At 57.9% G+C, this 21,183-nt stretch overlaps 1 protein-coding gene across 1 annotated transcript in view; it reads left to right on the top strand.

Moving 5' to 3' along the window:
• The first annotated feature begins 3,382 nt into the window (after positions 1-3,382).
• AR (androgen receptor) overlaps positions 3,383-21,183 on the top strand; it is a 66,313-nt gene continuing 48,512 nt past the window's right edge. The window contains exon 1 of the mRNA XM_064518488.1: positions 3,383-4,561. Within this exon, the coding sequence (XP_064374558.1) occupies positions 3,642-4,561 (920 nt within the window). The 5' untranslated portion in view covers positions 3,383-3,641. The remainder of the gene's footprint in view (positions 4,562-21,183) is intronic.

Genomic DNA, 21,183 nt, shown 5'->3' with positions numbered 1-21,183 from the left:
TGACCAAAAATAATGTATTATAATTCTTAAGCTCAGATTTAATGAAAAAAGCCCACAAAATACTGGAACATTACAAAGACTTTAGTATTTGATAGACAGTAAACTGAAAAAAATACTTTCAGCCTGCCTCAGTATTTTGGCGATAAAATGCCCAAGTACCTTAGTTTCAAGCAGCATGGCGTGGCCACACAAAGGGTCCGAGGGAAAAATCCCGTACGCGTTTCTCAGCATTGTTCTGCAGTGAAGCACAGGCTCGTTTAAAGGAAAGGCACTTATCTGAAAAATACATGGGATCGTTCTGCTGCTCATTTTCTACTAATTTGATAATCAAAACTACAGCTTAGCTTACATCCAGAAAAATTATACATTTGTGTAGCTTCTGCCTGTTTTTTCCATAAACTCTGCCTATTTTCCTATGTCAGAGTTTAACTCTCAGAATTTAAGATGTAAGCCGATATTGTGGTTGACTTCTAAACTGTGGAAGGTAATTTTATGAAAAGGATTTAACTCGGCTTTAATGAAACTAGTAAAACAACTTTGAAAAGTTAAGGAAAGTTACATTTTAGTATTTATACGATACTAACTGCACATAAAATACATAAAATACTCTCTACCCATCTTAAGTGCATTTGCGGTAAATATTTTCCTTGTTCAACCAAGTATTAAGATTTACGATTAAAATGTTTGAAGACTTTAAAAAAAATAGCATGCACAGCCAAACTAACACACACCCAGAAAATCCATTAACTTTTAACAATTTTAGAAAGAAATCTGCAAATACCAGGAAAAGAAAGCTCTCACAAGAAGTCGTTTCAGAAAAGTAAAAAGAAAAATGACTGACTTCTTTGAATTTATGTGAAGATCTAATCACAAAATTGCTTCTAAAATAATGTATCTTAACCAAATAGACAATAAGTCAAAACTAAAGTGTTGGCTCTGTAAACCGAGAGGAACATAAACCATTTTGCAGTCTTTCTTTATGGATGTCTCTGTGATTAGCATCTCACAGACTCACAAAACTCACAAAGGGCAGCAGCCTCACGACTGTGGGAAACACACGCACACGCAGATTTTGCAAACGCGGGAAAAAGCCGGAACACCAGGAGCAGCAGGACGGGTGCTAAACCAAAAGACAGCCAGCCAGGCATGCACGTGAAGGGCACAGAAATACCCAGCGCCAGACAGAAAAGGCTATTTCGGCATAAAGAGCCTCACTCGTACCTAGGTCTTCATAGCTCTTAGTGTTCTGGTATGTAGAAATTAAGGATATTCCTTCCTTGGCGGGAACGGTGGTGAGTGAGGTTCTTACACTGCTTGTGTGAATAATCCCGTCGTCGTTTAAAATGCGTACCCATCTGTTTCCTAAGCGATACTGTACTGCATCTCTGATGCTCAGCTTTCTGTGGTACATCTCCTGGTGCTCATCGTCACAGTCCTCCCCTTCGTGTTTTCCAGTCAGTGTTTTTGCTCCTGAGCCTTGACAGCTGTTGGAGGCTGAAGGAGTAAAGACCCTGTAAATCAGATCGACTTGGCAGGTAGCTGCATGGGCTTGCGGCAACAGGAGATCTTTCAGGACGGTTTTCTGCATCGTTTACAGGGGCTACCGTCGTAGGGTTCAGCTGCGAACCTGGGCTTCGTGCCTCGAGGCTCCTGCCTTCGAAGGTGGGCCACCACTGCTGCGTAGCTGCTGCACGGAGCGGGCTCATGAGTCCTTGTGTGCGGAAAGAAAAGCTCGCTGAACTAATGGTACTAAACGTTCAAAAAAAGGTGATTAACATTTTATATCAGTTTTTTGAAAAGCAATGCATATGAACTTATTTCTGCAGGAAACACCTCTCAGATGTATTGAAGCCTACTGCACAGGCAGGTGTCTTACAGGGGCTTTTTCTCACGTGCCCAGGCAAAGGACAGTTTGTAACGTGGTTAAGACTCAACCACAGAGGCTGCCGCCTGGTCTCTGCTGGTTTCTTTGCGCCCTCCGAAGCACCTCTGATCCCCTCCCGTAGAGCCATCCTTCCGCACTTTTAGCTGCGGTTCCCTTTTGTTCGCAGGGCTACGTGTGAGTCGCCGGGCCGGCGGCTCTCGGCCAGGCATCGGTCCCAGGGCCCTCTGGAGCGGGAGCCCACGCTGGGCCTGAGCCAGGCCCGTCCCCAGGGTTCAGGTGGGATTGCTGAGATTTAGGAGTATTTAAATAGACACAGTGCATATATGTTACAGTATCTCCCTCTGGTTTTACCTTTTGAGCTTTTAGCTGTGCTTCTTTATGATTTTCAGGGTTGTATGACTTGGTATGAAAAAACGTCGCTGTTCCATCCTTACCCGAAGCCTTCAGGTCTCCGTGCGAGCCTTCCTCACCGGGCGTCGGGAGGAGCGAGGCAGAGTCCCGGGACCACAACCGCGTGAGCAGCGGCGGTCTCCTGCGCTAGCAGCGAGGTACGCGGGCTTGCCCAACGCCGCCCGTCCCGTACGCACCACGGCTTCGCCTCCCCGTCTCCTCGGCTGGCAGGGGGTAGGGTTTCCTCGCCGCTCAGGCAGCGCGGAGGACAGTGCCAACTTCTGCTTGGATGTATTTCAGTTTTTATTTTTATCTGCTATAGCTTGTAAAAATACCTTTAAAAGATTCAGCATGATTCTTCTTTTTTTCTGACTGGCTGCACTTCTCCATTTGGCACAAATTATTACTTTTTTCCTTTTGTGTCCAAAGGAGCTGAAATTAATGGGCCTTTTTCCCTGCACCTCGAACGAGCGTAGTTCCACCGTCAGGTTGCCTGGGAATGGCGCACGTTAGGGGTTGCTTTAGAGCGGCTGTTGCAGAACCAGTAAGGGGAGCTCAAGCGTTGTTTTTGGTAGGTCCTACACAGAGTGTCTCTGGTGGGTATTTGTCCTTTCCGTGCGTGGCCAGGGCAGCAGCGCGCGCAGGACGTGCCCACCCGCGGCCTCCCGCCGCTGCAGCGCGGGGATTGCTCCCGGCCGCGGCGAAGAGGGAGGTGGAAGCGGAGCGCCGGTGGGCTGGTCGCTAGCGGAGGTCTGGTCTCCTTACGCGGCACGTGGAGGCCGTGCAGGCTGGAGAGCGCCCGGGCACGGGCAGATGGAGCCGCTGGAAAAGAGCCGTCCGCACTGCGCGAGCGGGTAACGGAAAGCGATGCTTCTCCCGAACTGCCCCCAGCCGTGCGAATCCCGCTGCGAGGGTCGGGGGGGGGTGAGGAGAGGGGGCTCGGGCACGCAGCCCCCCCGCCCCGCCGGCCCCGGGGCAGCGGCCCTGGCTCCTCCGCGCGGGGCCGGGGCCGGGGCCGGGGCCGGGGCGGGTGCGCGGAGGCGGCGCCGGGGCGCTGCCCCCGCCCCACGCGCGGAGCTGCCGGGCGGCCGCGGGCGCGCAGTCCGCTCCGCCCCGCTCCGCCCCGGCGAGGGGCGGCGGCAGCGGCGGGCCGGGCGCGCGGTGCCCCGCGGAGGCGAAGCGCGGCGGCGGCGCTGCCCCGCGCGGCCGCAGTTGCCGGGCGGGCGGCTGCGGAGCCCCCGCTGCTCCTCCCGCTGCTCCTCCCGCGCCGCGGCGCTGCCTCGCCCCGTCTGCGCCGGCCGCGGCGAACGTTAAAAGCAGCCGCCGGCGGGGCCGGGCGCCGCGGCACCTGCAGCACCGCGCGGCCATGGAGGTGCAGGTCGGCGTCGGGCGCGTCTACCCGCGCCCCGCGGGCAGGACCTTCCGCGGCGCCTTCCAGAGCTTCTTCCAGAGCGTCTGCGAGGCCTTCCAGGCGCCGGGGCCGCGCGAGGAGCCGGGCCCCAGCCAGCCGCCGCCCTGCGCGCCCGCCGAGCCGCCCGCCGGCCCCTTCCCCGGCGACCTCAAGGAGCTGCTGTGCGAGGCGGGCGCGCTGCCGCTGCTGCCGCCCCCCGGGGTCCCGCTGCAGCCCGAGGCGGCGGCCGAGCCGGCCGGGGGGCACCCGCTGGGCGAGAGCGCCAAGGAGCTGTGCCGCGCCGTGTCCGCCTCCATGGGGCTGCCCCTGGAGGCGCCCGAGCCGCCCGCCGAGCCGCCGCCGCCGCCGCCGCACGACTGCATGTTCGCCGCGCGCCCCGACCGCGCCGCCCCGGAGCCGCCGCCGCCGCCGCCCGCCCCGGCCGCCTTCAAGGGCGGCGGCGCCGAGCTCGACGTGCCGCCGGGGCCGCCGCTGTGCCGCGCCGCTGTGCCGCCCGCCCGCGTCAAGCTGGAGAGCGCGCTGGAGCGCGGCGCCTGGGCTGCGGCGTGCCGCTACGGCGCCGAGCCGCCGGGACCGGGGCCACCGCCGGGGCCACCGCCGGGGCCACCGCCGGGGCCAGCACCGGGGCCCGCGCCGCCCTGGCCCGCCTTCTTCGCCGACGAGGGGCAGCTCTACGGGCCCTGCGCCGAGCCGCCCGCCGGCCCCTTCGCCTGCGGCCGCAACGCCGCGCCGCCCGGCCCCGAGCCCGCCGACTTCCCCGCCGACGGCTGGTACCCGGGCGGCGCCCCGGGCCGGCCGCCGCTCGCCGCCGCCTGCGTCAAGAGCGAGCTCGCGCCCTGGGCCGACGCCTTCCCCGGCGCCTACGCCGACGTGCGGTGAGTGACCGGCCCCCGGCCGCGGCCCCCCCCGCCCCGGCGGCCCGAGGTGCGCGGCGCTGCGCGGGGCTGGGGCTGGGGCCGGGGCCGGGGCCGGGGCGCTGCGCGGGGGCCGCACGGTGCTTCTGCGGGGGCTGCACAGGAGAAGCCCAAACCGCTGAGTTTGTAGTCAGAAATAGCAGTCGTGGCTGTGTCTCCTGGGTGCGTGTGGAAGCTGGCTTTGCAGCCCAGGCAGAGGTATTTAGGCCGACGGGCAGTCTGCTCACGGTGCTGTGGAGACCGTGCTGATTCAAGAGAAAATCAGTTTGAAGGAGATGTTTAAGTGTCTGCGGAAAACACACTCGGAGGTAACTTTTACTGGTGGGCTCACAAGATAACATGGACCCCAACGAAGAGGCTCTGGGTGCACAGGCCCGCAGGCTCTGGGGCGACGGGTGCGCGTCGTCGCGGTTCATCGTGGCAAAACGCGTTGCTGCCGTTTGGGAGAACCGCTGCAGCTGGCAGAAGCCAGGAGCGAGAACGTGACTGCAAAAGGGTTTTTTTCTTCCGTGTGTAAAAACCGCGACCGGCTGGGCGCCGAGAGGCAGCCCCGGCCGCGAGGACGGCCTCCGCCTCGGCTCGGGTCGGCGTTGCCGGAGTTTCGCGTCCCTGCGACGTGCTGCGCGGTGGGACCAGGGACTGACGGGCACAGTTAGGTTCCCTTGAAGTTAGCACAGGGCAGACCGATCCCGCTTGTGCTTCTGTGCTTGTTTTGCTGCTTAGAAATACTTGCACTTTTATTTGTGCAGTGTGGGAATTGCCATCTATGCAATAAGTAGCTGGGGTGTTACGTACAGAAGTGGAGGACTTGGAAAAAAATGGGGCGAAAGTAAAGAAAGGTCGGAATGAATCCGATTTGCAAGTGCTGCAGCAGCAGGAGGAACTGTGTGTGTCGTGGTCGTTTTGAGTGTGGATAAACTGCTGCTGAAAGCAGTGCAAAGGCGGCAGGACGGAATAAAGCTGGGAGAGTTCCACTATCCAAACACTGTCAACCCCTGATAGGGGTTTTTGGTAGCAGGAGGCTCAGTCCTGCAGTGTCCCCGCAGCAGCTGTGCTCGTGGCTGAGGGACACGTTACTGGGGACGCGGGACGGGGCTCGCGGGGTCAGCAGGCAGCCGCGGGGGCTGGATTTGGGCAGCGGGCAGACCTTGCCTGGGCCCCGCTCTGGGCATGCGGGGTGTCCCCTGCTCCCGGGGGAAGGCTGTTCCTCCTCCGTCCGGGCTCGGCAGCAGGGCTCGTGCCCCCGTTTCCCGGGAATAGCGGTGCTCAGAGCCCGGCCGGCGTGTCTGGGCTCCCACGGGTGGCCGCAGTAAACAGCAGCGGGATCTGGCGTGGTGTTTTAGAAATACCATTACCGCGTCCTCTGAGCGCCGTGTCCGTACCGCGCTGCCCGGCTGCCGCGAGGGAGCAGCCAGCGGTGTTTATGTTCCCTTCTGCCTTCGGCTGCGGTTTTAAAACACTCCAAGGAGAGCGGAGTGCTCCTCTGTGGTCCGGCTGAAGTTGTGCCGCTTAATCGCCGTCAGGTTTATTTATCGTCCTGATGAGATCTCCATTACTTCACAGCACGCTGCTCATCGATCGCTGTCCGCAGCGGCTTTTAATTTACTGCTGGCCGTGGGACGGCAGCCGTGCCGACGCTGGGGCGTGCGGGTCGTGCACCAGCCCCGCGGCCGCAGCGGGGGACCGGAGGCGTCGAGCTGGGCGCTGCCGTGACGCTTCGCTCCCTCGCTGGAGCGGGGTCTGCGTCGTCCCGCACCTCCGCTCCCCAAGGCCGGGTTTGGTGCAGAAAGCATCGCCCTCGTCGCGTGGGACCCCCCGGAGGGCCCTGCCGCTGGGGGCTCGTGGCCCTGCCGCCGGGGGCCCCCACTCGAGCCCCTCTTGGGAGCGATGGAGAGCGTCTCACGCCTGCTCCCGGCTCGCTGCCCGCTGCAGCAGCCCGGAGCCAGGCCGGGACCCCCGTCGCCTGCACCCCTGCTCCGCACCGGGGCACCCGGCCGGGCGCCGGCAGCGAGGCGCGCGGGGAGATGCCTGGAGCCGGAGACCGCGTCCCCCATGCGCGGCGGTAAAGCCCGGCCGTGCTTTTCGGTTCTTGACGTTGCGCGGGCAGCAAAGCCGGCATCAGATCGGCTTCATTTAATATGAAGCTTTTGATGTGGCGTGCCTAATTGTTCTGGTAATGCTTATGTATAATTAGCAAATTAATCCAGGCTTTTGGTACGCTGTGGGCTTGTAGCTGTTTATCCTTACGCTCTGTTTATTGCATAATTATTACCAGCCATCTCTGAGGTGACTAATGAGCTGTTTTAACGAGAAGCAGGATGTATGGTAAATTCGAGGCTGCAGGATCAAAATGGCTTTAAGATTGAAATGCAGAAGTGTGTACGTGGTTCGGGCTTATTTGGTTTAAGTTAAATGAACTGAAAGGAGGAACTGTTACTGAAGTGGTGGAAACGAAGGGGGTGAAGGAATTTAAGGTATAACTGGCTCAAAAATCCCTCTGTGCATGTGGTTTCGGAGGTTTTAATAATGGCGTTCGCGTTACTGCCGTCCTCCTTCATCCCCCCTTTCCGCTGCCCGCTCCTGCGGCTCCCGCTCTCGCGTTCCGCTCTCACCCGCTCGGGCAGGCGCCGTGTTTGTGCGTCGTCTGGCACGGCGGACCTGTAATCTCTGTGGTCGGCTACGTAATGGTAACACACCTGGTAAGGAATACCTGCAGGAATGCCTCCCTGTCGAGGGAAGAGATGAGATTCCTGATTTAGGGAGGCATTGTTGCAGGTGTTACTTATCGAGGGAAGAGATGACATTCCTGATTAAGAGATCGAGGGAAGATTATTATGGTGAAAGACGAGACGAGGTGCGGGGCCGTGCTCTGCCTTGCCCCCGCGCCGCGCTGCCTTGCCCCCCTGCCTGCGGGGCTCGGTCTCGCTCCCGGCGGAGGCGTCGGGGAGTCCAACCCGCAGCCCCTCGCCGGGGCGTCTTTGCAGGCTCCCGGGGAAGCGGGACCGGCCCTCCCGCCGCTCCGCCGTCAGCGTGACCTTTGGTTCCGCTCAGGTGGACGGCAACGCTGTGTAAATACTTCTTTTGAAGACGGGCCGTGCGTGGAGGAAGGCCGTTCCTGGAACCCGTCCTTCTGGCTGGCTTTGGGGACGTTCTCGCCGTCCGCAGGCGGCGGTGCAGATCTCGCGGGGCCGAGGAAATGGCCGAGCTGCTGAACCTTGGTGGTGGTTCCTGAGCAGAGGACGTGAAAAGCATTAAAAAAAAAAAAAAGCATCATCTTCATCATCTTTTATTTCTTGTTTTTCATTTAAAAATCTACACGTTGGGCAATCCTGTTACTGATTGTCTTGGCTGGGATCACAACCTTCTCCTGTCCTGAGATCTTGGTTAGGTACAGGTCCCTGTCTCCAGGGGAGCAGACAAGCGCTGTCTTCAGAGCGCGTCACGTTCAACATACAATTTCCATCGTTCATCTCTAGTTAATGAGGAGTCGGGTTGATCTCTTGGCGTTTTCTGTTTGAAAAACACAGCTTTTGTATTTTTCCAGATCACTTCTGAATTTTGAGCAAGTTGTTGGTAGCAGTGAGTTTGGAGGTACACACTTAATTCTCAGCACGTTTATCCGTGTTTTCATGCCACGTGCCCCGGCAGTTTGCCTTGTTGTGACCTTAGTCATCAGGAGTGACCGCGCACGAAACTAGCAGTAAGTGCTCCAGACTGCAACAGGGATCATAGCAAACTTACAGCAGGAGAAACCTCTCCTAGGACACACCTGGAAGGTGTCCTAGATTCTCACAAGCGTTTGCCAAACTCTGTCTTCTGTAGCTGCTAATCGTAAGCCTCCTTGTACTCGAAGGAAGAACCTGAGATGGAGGCAAGGGAAGGGGCAGAAGTCGTCTCCTTGAATCCCGTCTCAAGAAACGCTATGGCCAAGGAAGCCTTTCTGTGATTTGCTTTGATCCTGCTAATTATCGAGATATTCTGGTGCATTCACTATTTCCTGCTGATGGTTGCCTCCCTGAAGAAGCTCGCTGTGACTACCCAGGGGCCGTCCCGGCAGCGGGTGGGTTTGCCGGGTTGGTTCAGGCCCGCTCTTGGTGACCATGGGGGGCAATTCCCGGGCGACCCCAACCCGCCTGCCGGTGAAACGATGCCTCCTGGGACGGGCAGCGCCCGTCTGCCGCGGGGGCCCCGGCCACCGGCGGAGAGGCTGCGGCAACGGCCGGGTCGGGCCCGTTGGGCGCCCGCAGGTTTCACAACCGTGCGCTAAGGTCTTCTGCAGCCGAGTCCGTCCGGCGTCACCCAACCGGCGACGCGCTTTCCCTGCAAAGTCACAGGCGCGTGCGGCGCGGCCGGGTCTCGGGCGGTTTCCGGAGCCGCGGCAGGGCTCTCGGCGCCCGCGGTGCTGCGTGCACGGCACGGGGACCGCGCGGGGAGGCCACCGGGACCGCGCGGGGAGGCCACCGGGACCGCCGCGAGGCCCGAGGGGGTCGGCGCCGGGCACCTCGCCTGGGTTCTTATTTCCACAGTAGATACCAAGTGCTATAAAAAAGTCTCCCTCCCTACCCCTATCTTTCTCTCCTCCCACTTTCTTTCTTTCCTCCCTTCTCTCTCTGTTTCTCTCTTTCTTCCCTTTCCCCCCCCTTCCTCAGTTACACCGGGGCGATGCATCGCCGCGTGGACGAGCGGGGCAGGCCGTGCGTGCACACGCTGCGCTCGTGTCGGTCCTGCTCGTCTGTTGCTCTTGGAGTCCCAAACATCTATCTGCAGTTTCACTGACTCGTTAGAAAAATGTTCAAGGGCAGCCTCCCCCCCCCCCCACCCCCCCATCCTCCTCTCCACATCTTTTGAATTTTTGAGCTCTTACACCCCTGGAAATCGGTTCCAAAGTCTCACGCTTGATTTGTATGGTGATTTTTCTTTTTTCCTTTTTCTTCCCCCCCCCCCCCCCCCCGAGTTTCTCTCAAGTGCTTGCTGCAGTGAGGGACAAGCTGTGCACAGCGCCTTGCATAGCATGTGCTCGCTGGGTATTCAGAAAAGTTCACCAAAAAATAGTGTGTAATAAGTCGTAAGAGCAGTGGTGGGATTAGCAACACGGCACTTTGTGCTCTGCCCGGTGTTGCCGGGAGCCTCCATGCAGCAAGCGGCGACAGCTCTCCTGCTTCTGTGGCTTTGTGTTTTTTCTTCTGTTTGCAGTTTTCCCCGGTTTTCCTCCGTTGCACAGACGCTGGCTGTGCTCAGCGTGCCTCTGCACAGCCCGTGCCGGCGTCGTTTCCGTGCCGGCCAGAGAACCAATTAAAACTGGTGGTGATTTGGTGCTTTTCCTGAGGTTAAAGGCACGCCGTAAGGAAGGGCGATGTATTTCAAAATGCTGGCTGCGAATGAGAGGTGAAGTGTGTTTTGCAACATGCGTAGGAACCTGAAACTCTGCTGTCACCCTGCGTGAAAGAAAACCCGTCTAGCGAGCAGCCCCGTGCGCCGCCCGCATCCTTCCGCGCGCTCCCCGTGCTGCTTTGGGAGGCCGGGGCTGCGGCCGCGCGGCTTCGCGCCCTCCTGGCCCGGGGCTCGTGCAGACGCGGCGGGCATCGCGGCGGGACGCCACGGTGAGGGGCGGGGAGCAGCCGGGAGCCTGGGATCGCTGTCTGCTGCCCCGGGCGCCCCGGGCTGTGCACCGCCTCCCCCAGTAACCCCAAGGCCGCGCTTAATTCCAGGCGAGAAAAAACAGTTTGTGCTACATCCACGCCAGGGTGGTACCTCTGACCGGCTGGTAGGAAAAGAAAAATAACAACCCGCAGTGCTTCAAGAGCGAGTGTCAGATGAGCAGCTCAAGGGAAAACTGCAGTGAGAACTGGAGCCGATCAGATCTTAGGATCTGTCTGGTGGGAAAGCGCTCGTCTCAGAAGCATAGTCCTGAACAGGAATGGAAACTGGAAATGCTGCTGTTTCTGGCAACAAGAAGTTCTAGAATTTGTTTAAGAATAGAAAATTTTTTTGGTCATTTGCAAACATTTTGTTTTTATATGATGAAAGTAGTTTAATTTCAGAGTTAAAAAATTATTTTTGATACGGTGTACTGGGGTTTATTCTTTCTATCATTCATACTAATTTCATTCTTGCCTTACTATTGAGTTTTATTCTTATTTTATAAATCCCTGATTTTTTAAATGCTTAGTTTGCTGGTCTGTACTGGCAGTTGGTGTTGTGATTTGCTCGCAGCTCGTGCTTAGCACGCTTGCTGGCGGCTGCTCTAGCAGGGTATTTGATTTGAAATGGATACTTTCCTCTCGTGATGGTATTCTAAAACTGCACAGTTTAAAAAAAAAAAAAGAAAAAGAAAAGAAAAAGAAAAAAATGTATTATTTTATCATTCCCCGGAATATTCTGACTTTATCAGAGGAGCATTAACTCAAAGAAAATTGTTCTGCGGGAAATTTTCGGATACATCTAGTAAAAGCCCTTTGTTTCTCTGCGCTGTTCTGGTCGGTCCCGAGGACCTGCGCGGTGGTTGTGGCTCTCGAAGACGGGCAGCGCGTGGAAAGCTGCGGCTCGTCCTCGCGACCGGGGCGGCCGCTGCCCGATGGGCGCTCGCTCAACCCGCCGGGCCGGGAGGGCTCAGCTTGGCGAGGGCAGTTTGGGAAGGTGGATTCTGCTTTGCAGCCGCGCCGGGGAGGGTGGTGCAGCTCGGCTGATGTGCAGCAGCTCGTTCGTGCAGTGCGTTTGCTCTGTGTCGCAGCCGTTTGCACCGGTCCCTGCGCGGCACGTCTGCCCGCGAGCTCTCGTGGTGCTGCCTGCCCCTGCTTCGCACGGCCCCTCCAACCCGCCTGTGCTATTACAGCTTTAAAAAATCTGGGCATATCAGCTGGAAGTCTCATGCGCTGTAGACCTCTGTACGCTTGTGAACTCTTTTCAAGGAGGATTTTAGTGTCTGGCCTATTGCGAGACGATCTGCAGTCCTTGAGAGGTATCAGCTGTGCCCGTGCTGCTTTATCTCCCCGGCATTCCCCCCGTTACATTTGCAGGATGTTTGCAGTCTCGAATGCGTTTGTCAACAAGGAAGAAAAGCAGCATGACGCCCTGAGCCAGAAGGCAGTGCTAGGAAGGAAGCGTCAGGTGAAGCTAGCTGCCTTATGAGACATGGCCATTTTCTAGTTTTGCTCAGCTAATTTAAATATTCTTTGCAATTTGAAGGTAGTTTTGTGTTTCTGAAAGCACTGCATAAGCAGTCGCGGATTTCCAGGTCGCTACTGCGGCACAAGCGTAGCGGGTGCAGCTTCTTCGCCGCTGGGACGTCGGCTGCCTCGGGGGGCAGCGAGCGGGACCCTCGGTGGGTATCGCCCGCTCGCTCGCTCCCGCGGCGGGGCCGGGGCCAGAGGGACGGTTTTGCGGAGCGGACACCTGCACTGGCACAAGGCAAAATGGCAAAAGCAAAGTCAACCTGCCAAGTTCCCATCTGGGAACAGGCCGCTGTCCTGCAGCTGCCTTTACTCTGTGTTGAGTTGGGGACATGACACCGAGGGCATGGACAGCTTCCCTCATTATCACCGTTAGCTATAACGTAAGTGTGTGCAGCAGGTGATCTCCTCTCACCGTGGATGAACCCATTTGTACGCTTGTACACAGCACTTCTGGGAATGCAGCAAAGGAAGAGTTTTCTGTGTAAATAGCAGATCCTTTCCAGCTCTTTCTTTTCCCCGAAATAGCAGGGAGACAGTGTGCAGGAGAGGCAGGTGTCTCATTTCCCATTTTAGTAGTGCATTTATGCCTGGCACACAATTAAGGAACAGATACAGGCATGTCGTCTCCTTATATCTGGCCTGTGCAAGCGTGCCACCCTATCTCTACCTCTTGTTTTCCAGTAAAAATCTTCTGCATGGGAACCATCTGCAGCCTCACAGACTCAGGGGGTCTAGTAACCTGTTTGGAGTCCTCTTTATCATCCAGATTTCACAGTGCAGTAGGTGACGAGTGGGGAGAGATCACAGAGCAACTGCCTGGATCTCAGCAGTGTTCTCTGAGTAGCCCTTGAGGAAAGGGAAAGCTCTCAGCTCCACACACGTTGCGTTACTAGGGCCGTGCAGCCAGTGCCGGGCTGTTGAACATGCCGTAGCGCAGAAACGGTTGCTCCTGCCGGCAGGATGCTGCCGCGGGATGCTGTGGTCCAGCTGCTGTGGTCCAGCCGCCGCGGGATGCTGCCGCGGGATGCTGTGGTCCAGCTGCCGCGGGATGTTGCAGTCCAGCTGCTGCGGTCCAGCCGCCACGGGATGCTGCTGCAGGATGCTGCAGTGCAGCTTCTCCATGTGCTGGGATCCCGGGCAGCAGCATCCCGTGGAGCGATTCCCGCCTGCCCCACTGCTGCCGTGGGTCCACGGCACGGTGGGGTGAGTCCTCGGTCCACGGGGGCTGGCGCACTGCTGGTGTCCCTGGCTGTCGCGTGCCGTGCCGCAGCCTGGGCCACGTGTGCGCGTCGTCACGGCGGCTCGGTGCCCGGCGCGTGCGGTGGAGAAGGTACCACAACGCGTCGGGAAGCAGGGACCTTCAGCGCGCCCATATGAATCCTTACAGGAGCTTTTTTGCTCTGGGTAAGAGCTGTAAATTACAGTTAGTACAAAGTGTGACTTAGCTGCAAATTTTGACTATGAACAGTAGGAGGGTACAGAGGACTCTTATCTAGCATACAAAAGTACATACTTTTTTTGTACATACCTTGTATTTCAGATCTCTTGCAGAGAGATTGGCTCTGGGTCATTGGCATACTGCTGAGTAAAAATGCTGATTTATTTTAGATAATGAGAAGCAGATCTAAAGTTTTAAGTAAGTACTTTTCTTAAGGGTGACAGTGGCACACTTTCAGTGGCACCGTCACTCTCAGTTTTGAGTTAGCATCTAGGTGCAGTCGGTGGCCGGCATCTCGGGTTGGGGGTCTGCAGACCTCCCTTGTGACGGGGCTGCAGGACATCTCTCGCCATCCGCTGCCTCGGTTTCACACCCTGCGATCGATGGCAGGACAGTGAGGTGTCCTCCGTGAGGTGTTTTGGGATCTAGGGGTAGGAAATTGTAGCAGGATTAGGTCTGGTTGTTAACATTATTTACTTGGAAAAGATAAGAGGAAGAAAGAAGTTGTCTTGTGAACTTCAGGTTTGTGTTGCATAGCAGAAAGCAGATTCTGCTCAGAGGCAGAAAGAGCCTTTGGGAGAAATGAGCACGACTCCGCATGGCTGCCGGTCCTGCCGAGAGCGGCGGTGTCCCTGGCCGGGTGCTGTGCCGATGAGCAAGGCAGGGAGCCTCATCCGTCACCGCGCTGATGCGTTGACGCCAAAGGATTCCCGCGGTTTCCCCCGATCCCTGCGGAAATCAAAAGAGCAGCAGAGACTGAGGCTGTGGGAGGTTTCGTCCTGCAGTTGCAGTTCACGTAAAGTGAATTAAATCTGGATCCCGAAGAAGCTGGCAGCCATCCAGACTAGTCTGATCGGATCTATGAGCTGCCCTGTTCCAGGTGAAAATGTGCTTAGATTTTGGTGTTTTCAAGACACAGGATTTTCAGACTATGGGGCAGTATAGATGCAGGGGAAAGGAAGGGTTTTAAAGAGATGACAGACGTTTTGTTTCTCAAGCGATGCGTAGGCACTTCAAGACGTTGGTTATGACAAGCAGGGCCTCGGGAAATCGGCACTAGGAGTTCGGATGGGACGAGGGGAGTAAATCCCACCTCACCAATGCTTTGTGCTGCCGGTGAGGGCAAAGTCGGGGAATGCAGACAGGTCTGCCAAGGCCACAGGGACGGGGACGGAGCTGGGGACGGGGACAGGGACTGTCCCGCTCCGCGGGGCCCCAGCTGCGCGGGCATGGAGGGGCGAGCCGAGGTCCCCCGTGGTCACCAGGTCCCTCCGCAGCTTCGGGCTGCTGCTAGGGGTCTGTGAAGAGCGGTCAGTGAGTTGGGTATCAGTTACCCGCAGGTCTGAACGCGTTGCACAGGGGGACCTGAGGGGAAACGGGGGCAGTAAGCCGCGGTTCAGCGCTGTGCCCAGTCCGTGTCCTCGCCGTGGCCCGTCGCTGCCCCGGCGTCTCTGCGCGGCGATGCTGGTTATCGGGGTAAAACCCCGCTCGCGCTCCGGTCTGGGAGAGCACGGTTTGTCAAAACCGGCAAGTCTGCAGCAGCGTTTCAGAGGCTGATGTAGAGTCCTGGGGCAGCCCGGCGCCCACGAGTGGGGAAGCATCTTCCGCACCGGAAAGCGGGTGGTTTTGCCGGTGTCGTGCTGCGACCTGACGCACGCGTCCACATGAGCGAGCGCTCCGGTCCTCTGGGTTTCAGTAACCTCGTCCGCCCTCGGCCTGGCGTCCGAGTGCCGAGTAGCGCAGAGAAAACGGGGTCGGTTTTGGTTTCCTGCAGAGGAAGGGAACGCTCGGCGGAGGGCCCGTCTCCTCCGTGTCCCGCGCTGGACGAGGTGCCCTGCTTACCTGGGAAGGGTCACGTGAGCGGTAGCGTTGGCCGTTGTTGCAGCGTACGCTGGTGTGTTATTCTGCTTTAGAAATGACAATTGCAACCCAGGTTGTTCTTCACAAGCGTTTCTAGGTGAAGCTCGATGTATCCTCTAACGGTAATAAAATACTATCAGTAGTAGTGGTGCTCCGTGCTCTTGTCATGCTCTTCTGGTGAAGCACCTTCCGGCAGCCGTTCGTTCAGCCTCCAGGCAACCGTGCAAAGTAGCTATTACTGCTTTTTTATAGACGAGGGGAAAGGAGGGTTTTGGAGAGCAGGTGGCTGTGCAGAGACCCCTCGGAGCACGTCCCGCTGCCTGCCAGCCGTGACCGTCGGAGGCAGGTCCGGGCGGGGGGCGGAGGAGAGCGAAGATGGTCCCGGCGAAGAGCTCGGCGCGAGCGGTGGCTCCCGGTGGTGACGGCCGGGGCAGGGCCGGGGATGGCGGTGGGGCTGCGGGTCGCGCTCGGCTCTGCCACCGCACGGCAAGGGAACGCCTCGGGGCCAAAGGTGCCTCGAGCGGGGCTTGGAAAGACCAGACCAGGGACATCGGAGCAGCATCTCCGGCGGCCGCGTGCGGTTTCCAAGAGGCTCCTGTGCTGCAACGCGGAGGGGCAGCCGCCCCGGGCGCTGGCCGGGATGGGCACCCGCCTCCGTGTCACCGCGGTGGACGTGGGCGAACGGTGCCGCGGCGAGCGCCGGGCTGCCGGGGACCTCGGCCCGCGGGATCCTGGCCCCGGTGCCACCGCGGGGCTCGTGCCTAGTGACTTGCATCACCCGGGGCTTCTCAGCGAGCCGTCCTTAGCCCTGGAGAAGGATGCACGCTGGGGCGCGTGCGGCTCCTGGGCAGGGTGGGAACCACCGCGTTGCGCCTTCTTGCACCGTCCTCGCCTGTCGGCGAAGGCCTCGGGAGGGCGGTGGTGGCTGTCGTCTTCCCAGAGATGATACTGTAATTTTTTTCTGCTTTTCAGCAGTTTGACTGGTGTTACATATTTTAGCTGCATTGGCTTCTTTGCTGGTTAGAAATGACAGAAAAAATGCTTTGACCTTGGCTCGTGCGCTGAGAACAGCGCAGGAACGCGTTTTTGTATCAGTAATTTACCACCGCGGATTCCTTCCTCCTCCCCCTCCCGCCGTATCGGGACGGGAGCGTCGGAGCTCGCGCATGCCCCGAGCTGCTGCGGGGGGGACGGGCAGGGACGTCTCCACGGCTCCCCTTTCCTTTTTAGAAAGAGAGGAGAGAAGTAATTTGTGGGGGGGTCAGGTAATTGCTTTCATCTGGGCAGCAGCTAGGTGAATTAACGGGAAAGTTACAACAGTACGTGCAGCTAGCTTTGAGGCCGTCCGCAGTGTTTCCCGGGTTGCCCATGTGCGGGGGTGTGTGCGTTCGTGAGCATGTGTTGTGTTATACCTGTGGACACAAAACGTATTGTTGTTATTCTGTTCTTGTCCAAACGACATCTGCCAATGTGTCTGGCTACCAAAGAAGGATCTGCATCCGTTACCAGATCTATCTGTGAGCCGCGGGCTGCGGAGCAAACCTAAAAAAACGGAATTTTGCAGCTGAACGGTGACGCCCCTGTGAGGGTATACCTGTAACGGATCTTATGCCTCTTGTCTTTCTGCCTTTTTCACCAATTTACTTGTGAGTTCCCTGATGAAGACTCAGTATTTTCCCAGTTTCTCCCTTTCTTGTCCTCTTCTGCATCCTGCCTTGTGCTGGGAAGGGAAGTCACCGCTTTTGTCTCAGCTTGGGGCCCAGGATGGACACGGTTTCTCTTTCATGAGGGTCCTACTCATTTGCCATGTCCAGGACACAAGAATTTCTCATGATTTGGGAATTCATTTGTCCCGCGCAGACACAGAAGTGCTTTGACGGGGTCTCGTGTGCCTCCGTCACTGGGTCCTGCGGGTTTTGGAGATGTCATGAAGTCAGCATCAGTTCTGGTCGCTGGAAGACACCAAGGCAAGAACGAAGCCTCCAGATAACTGTATGACCTCCTTCCCTTTACGTCTGGAAGTGTCGGTTCCAGGTAGAAGAACGGTTGCGGATGGTGCTCGACACGTCTGGGTCAGGAGCCTGATGACGTCGGTGCTGCGGTCACCACGCCTGAGCTGGTCCGTGCTCTGTCCGTGAGTGTGCTCGTACCCTGCAGAAAACGTGAGGTCATCCCAGTTAGCTCAGCCCTTTTACGTGGCCCTTGGACTTAGGTTTCTGTTTTTCAGCCATTCACTTTGCTGCTGCTTTTATGCCTCCCATATGGTGCGAGAAGAAAGTCTTTCCCTGGTGATGCCATCTTTCACTTGCGGAGAAGACCATTGCTTCCTATCTGCTCCTAAGTCCACAGTTGCATCTTTAAAAGGTTAGAAAAAATATAGCAACGCTTGGATTTTTTCCCTTTCTTGTTTACAGAACAGCCTGAGCCAAATTCCAGATCCTGATTCTTGGCTGTTTCGGAGGCCACGTGGCTCAGCCCTTCGAGGGGTGCAAAGTTTGCTCGGTCCCCGGCGGGCCGCTCGCAGATGTGGCCTTTAATTTTACCACAGACGTGCCCTCGTGCCGCTGCGAGGGGACGAGCGGAGGGTCCCTGTGCGCGGGGGTGATCCGAGCCCGGGCAGAGCGTTGGCGCGGCCGTGGCTCGACGTGGGCATCCTCCGCTCCCGCGGGGTCCGGCCAGGGATGGAGCGCGGCCGCCGCGTCGGCCCCCCGCTTTCGGCGGCTTTGTCCCGAGACGACTATCTGGCTGCTGGCTTGCAAGAGAGCCGAGGGAACGCTCTCAAGGCTAGGAGGCCTAAAATTAGTTGTGGCATCTGTGTTTTGGTTTGCAGGCGGGCTTAAAAGCGAGCGGTCCCTGGCTGCTGTCGTGCCTCGGCCGCGTGGAGTTGCGGAGCAGAGCGAAGCGGATGGCAGCTCTGCTCGTGCAGGATTGCCAGAAGCCGTCGCTCCCCTGGGCAGACCCGCGGCGTGTGCAAACCCTCCGGGTTTGTGTGCGTTTATCGGTTTGACTCCCAGTTACACCGGCGCTGCTGCGGAGTGGTTTTGCGCACTCAGGGAATCGCCCTGGCGCAGGGTGCTGCCCGCCGCGTTGTCCGAGGAGCGCTCCCGGACCCCGGGCTGGAGGTCTGCCGGGCAGCAGGCCGCCCCGTGGCTTGTGCCGCTGAAAAACATCAGCATCCAGCCAAGGTGTCACGGGTCCGTGCTGGGGCGGGCGTGCTCGCGGTCAGGGCGCGAGCAGGCACCAGGGTTGACAGGAGCACGCTGGCTTGTCTGTCCCCGTAAGCTCGCTCTGCTAAAAGTGTTAAATTCTTGGAATGAGCACGCAGATGTTTGCAGCTGTGCACTGTGGACGGGCAGCTGAGAGCAAAGGCAAGGCCGTGAAACGCAAGGATCTGGCTAAAAACTAGTCATTTGCTGTGGGATTGTGGGGAATTTGCCTCTACATAACTGTGCTCATTGCTAAGATCGGGGCTAACAGTGCCAACAAGACCACGGAGATGTGAAACGCTCGTTATAATTTGTGTGTTTACTTTTCATGAGGCAACTCAGAGTGTGATCTGCTTTGAGGACAGGGACATCACGTTGCTGTGTAAGTTGTAAAGGCTTCTCCAGAAAAGAAATGCTTTGCCAGTAGAACTGAGTGGGACCTTTTCAGATAGACCCGTTTCCAGACAAAATAAGCAAGCGCATTTTTATGCCCCTGCAGCTGTACCTCTGCAAGGGTTTTATCTGGTGTAAACATGCCTGAAAACAAAACAAGTGTGCCCGTAAGTTGCACCGCTGGCTGAGGGTCCTACCTGGGACCAGACCGAAAACCCGCAGGGCGGGCGCTTGGCAGCTGCCGCAGAGCCGCGCTCGGCTGCGACGCCGATGCTCCGGGCACCGGTCTCGGCATCGCATCACGGGGAGCAGCGGAGCTGCGGGGGGAGGCAGCCCCGGGCGGGGGGTTTGCTCTGGCTGGGGGCTGTGCCCGGGCGAGGAGGATGGCCAAGGAGCGGGCACGGCGTGGGATGGGACGGGAGGCAGGGGCAGCAGCCCGCGGCGGGCAGTGGTGCCACCTCTCCGCGTGTCCCCGCGTCGCCGGGTCTCCCCGTTACCCATGCTGGACCTCTCCCTGCTTTGCCACCTGCCCGTTTGCCACCGCGCTTCCCCCAAACAAGAGGTGGAAACGTGGCGTTTGCGGCACTGGCAACCCTGGCGATACCGCGCTGCTCCACGATGGGATTCGTGTTGTAAACGTGCGGGTGGCAAAGCGGGTCCTGAGCCCCTGTGTCCGCACTTGGTGCTCGGGGCTCGGCCCTGCAGCCCCTCGCGTGCTGGGGCCTCCCTGGGATCACAAATGGGGATTGCAGAGACAAACTTCCACGCGTTCCCGCGGGAAGAGTGGCAGATGTTCCCTGCTGCTGCAGAGCTGATGGGGCTTTTTGTCTTGCATGAACCGAGGAGCGAGAGCGGCTGTTAAACACGTCCTGGGTGGGGCGAGGCGTGGAGCCTTACTCCTCCTTTCTCATCACAAAAGGATGTGGAAGCCTTTATTTACTAGGATCCATTAAAATCACAGAAGGTAAATAAGATATAATGGTGGGTGGTTCTGAAGCCTTGGAGGAGCTCAGGTCCCCGGCCGGAGGAGCCGGCTCCTCCGCACCCGGGACTCGCCCAACGGCCGAACCGGCTTTCGGGAGCAGCCACTTCTGCCGAGGGGATCCCGTTCGTTCAGCACGTGCGGTCAGAAGCCTTGTCAGTCAAAACTGAGGCCTGCTCGAGCTGAAAAGGCCAGAAAACGTGGGGTTTTGTATTCCAGCCTACAGAAAGAAAGAGCGGTTTCTAATGGCTGCTAAACCTTGGGGGACCCTTAGGACAGGACCAGCTTTTCGCAGCTTGCAGACAGGCCTCCCTCGGCTTGGTTCATCAGCCGGTTTGAAACGCAGTCTGTTCTGAAACATTTGGTTTTGATTTATTAGAAAAGCAATTTAAAATGTTTACATTGCCATTGAATTTGTATTTCCATTTGAATGCAGCTTGACACATGCCACAACTAAAACATTTGCCAGGCTCTAATAAGAAATGTGTCATACCCCGTTCTCTGAGCTATAGAATGGAAAATCAGAAGTCGTGCTAAACTCTGTAATTGCTTCGGTAACTAAATACCTACTTCCTGAACAGGAGAGGGCTCTCGTTAATGAAAAGAGCTGACATTTTCTGTAAAGGCCATTAACACTTATTTAAAAATCAACACAGTCTTGACACAGCACATTGTTGCCAAACAAAAATATTTCTTTAGGGAAAATAGCTGATTGCGTTCCTTAGGGAAAGCGGCTATGGAGAGCAGATGTGGAAAAAAATAAAATCAGTTATTTGGGCAGAGGATCCCGTGTTGCCATTATAAATTATGATTACATTTGAAGTTTTATATAACGTTGGTTTAAATCCACGTACAGCGGTTTTCTTTCTGCGGTACCGTAACAGATTTTCCCAAGTTAGTTCTCAAGGTCATGGAAGGAAAAGGGCAAAAACCCCGAGCGCGGCGTGTGCTGCCTTGCCGGGGGGAGCCGAGGGAAAGCATCTGCTCCCCAAGGGGAGCCGGGGAGGGAGAGCGTCAGCCAGGCTCTGCCTCCAAAACCAGGGCAGCCAGGAGTAATGTTGAGCTTGGATAACTTACAGCTGGTTTAGCTGTTGCTTCCTGAGGTTCGGGTTCCCCCGCCTGCCTGGCGGAGGGGCTGGGCATGGCCGTGCGCCCGTCCCGGGTGGGCCCTCGGGTGGACCCCGCGGCTGCCTTGCTGCAGGATGCGCTGGCAGCAGCCGCCCTGCACCCGGGGGGGTTCGGGACCGTCGCGTTTCGTGTGCCGCGTTCGAAGGCGGCCGCGGTGCTGGCTCATTCGGCCCGCGGCCCGTCGCCTCGCGCAGCCGTCGCTCTCGGTCGGGACCTGGCAGTGCGTGGGCGGTGGCCAGGCGACCTGCGGAGCGGTGTCGGGGACTGCGCGGCCGGTCCACGTAGGGCGGTTTAGCTGCATGACGGCTCTGCGCTGCCTGGTCGCCGTTTGCTGCACGGCTCGACGGGGCCCGGCAGCTCCGTGTGCCCCGCGCCGGCCTCTCCTCCACCGCCGCCGCGGCCGT

Source organism: Dromaius novaehollandiae, chromosome 11, assembly GCF_036370855.1.
Source record: "Dromaius novaehollandiae isolate bDroNov1 chromosome 11, bDroNov1.hap1, whole genome shotgun sequence".
Classification (NCBI taxonomy): Eukaryota; Metazoa; Chordata; class Aves; order Casuariiformes; family Dromaiidae; genus Dromaius; species Dromaius novaehollandiae.
This window is presented reverse-complemented; position numbering and strand designations above follow the sequence as displayed.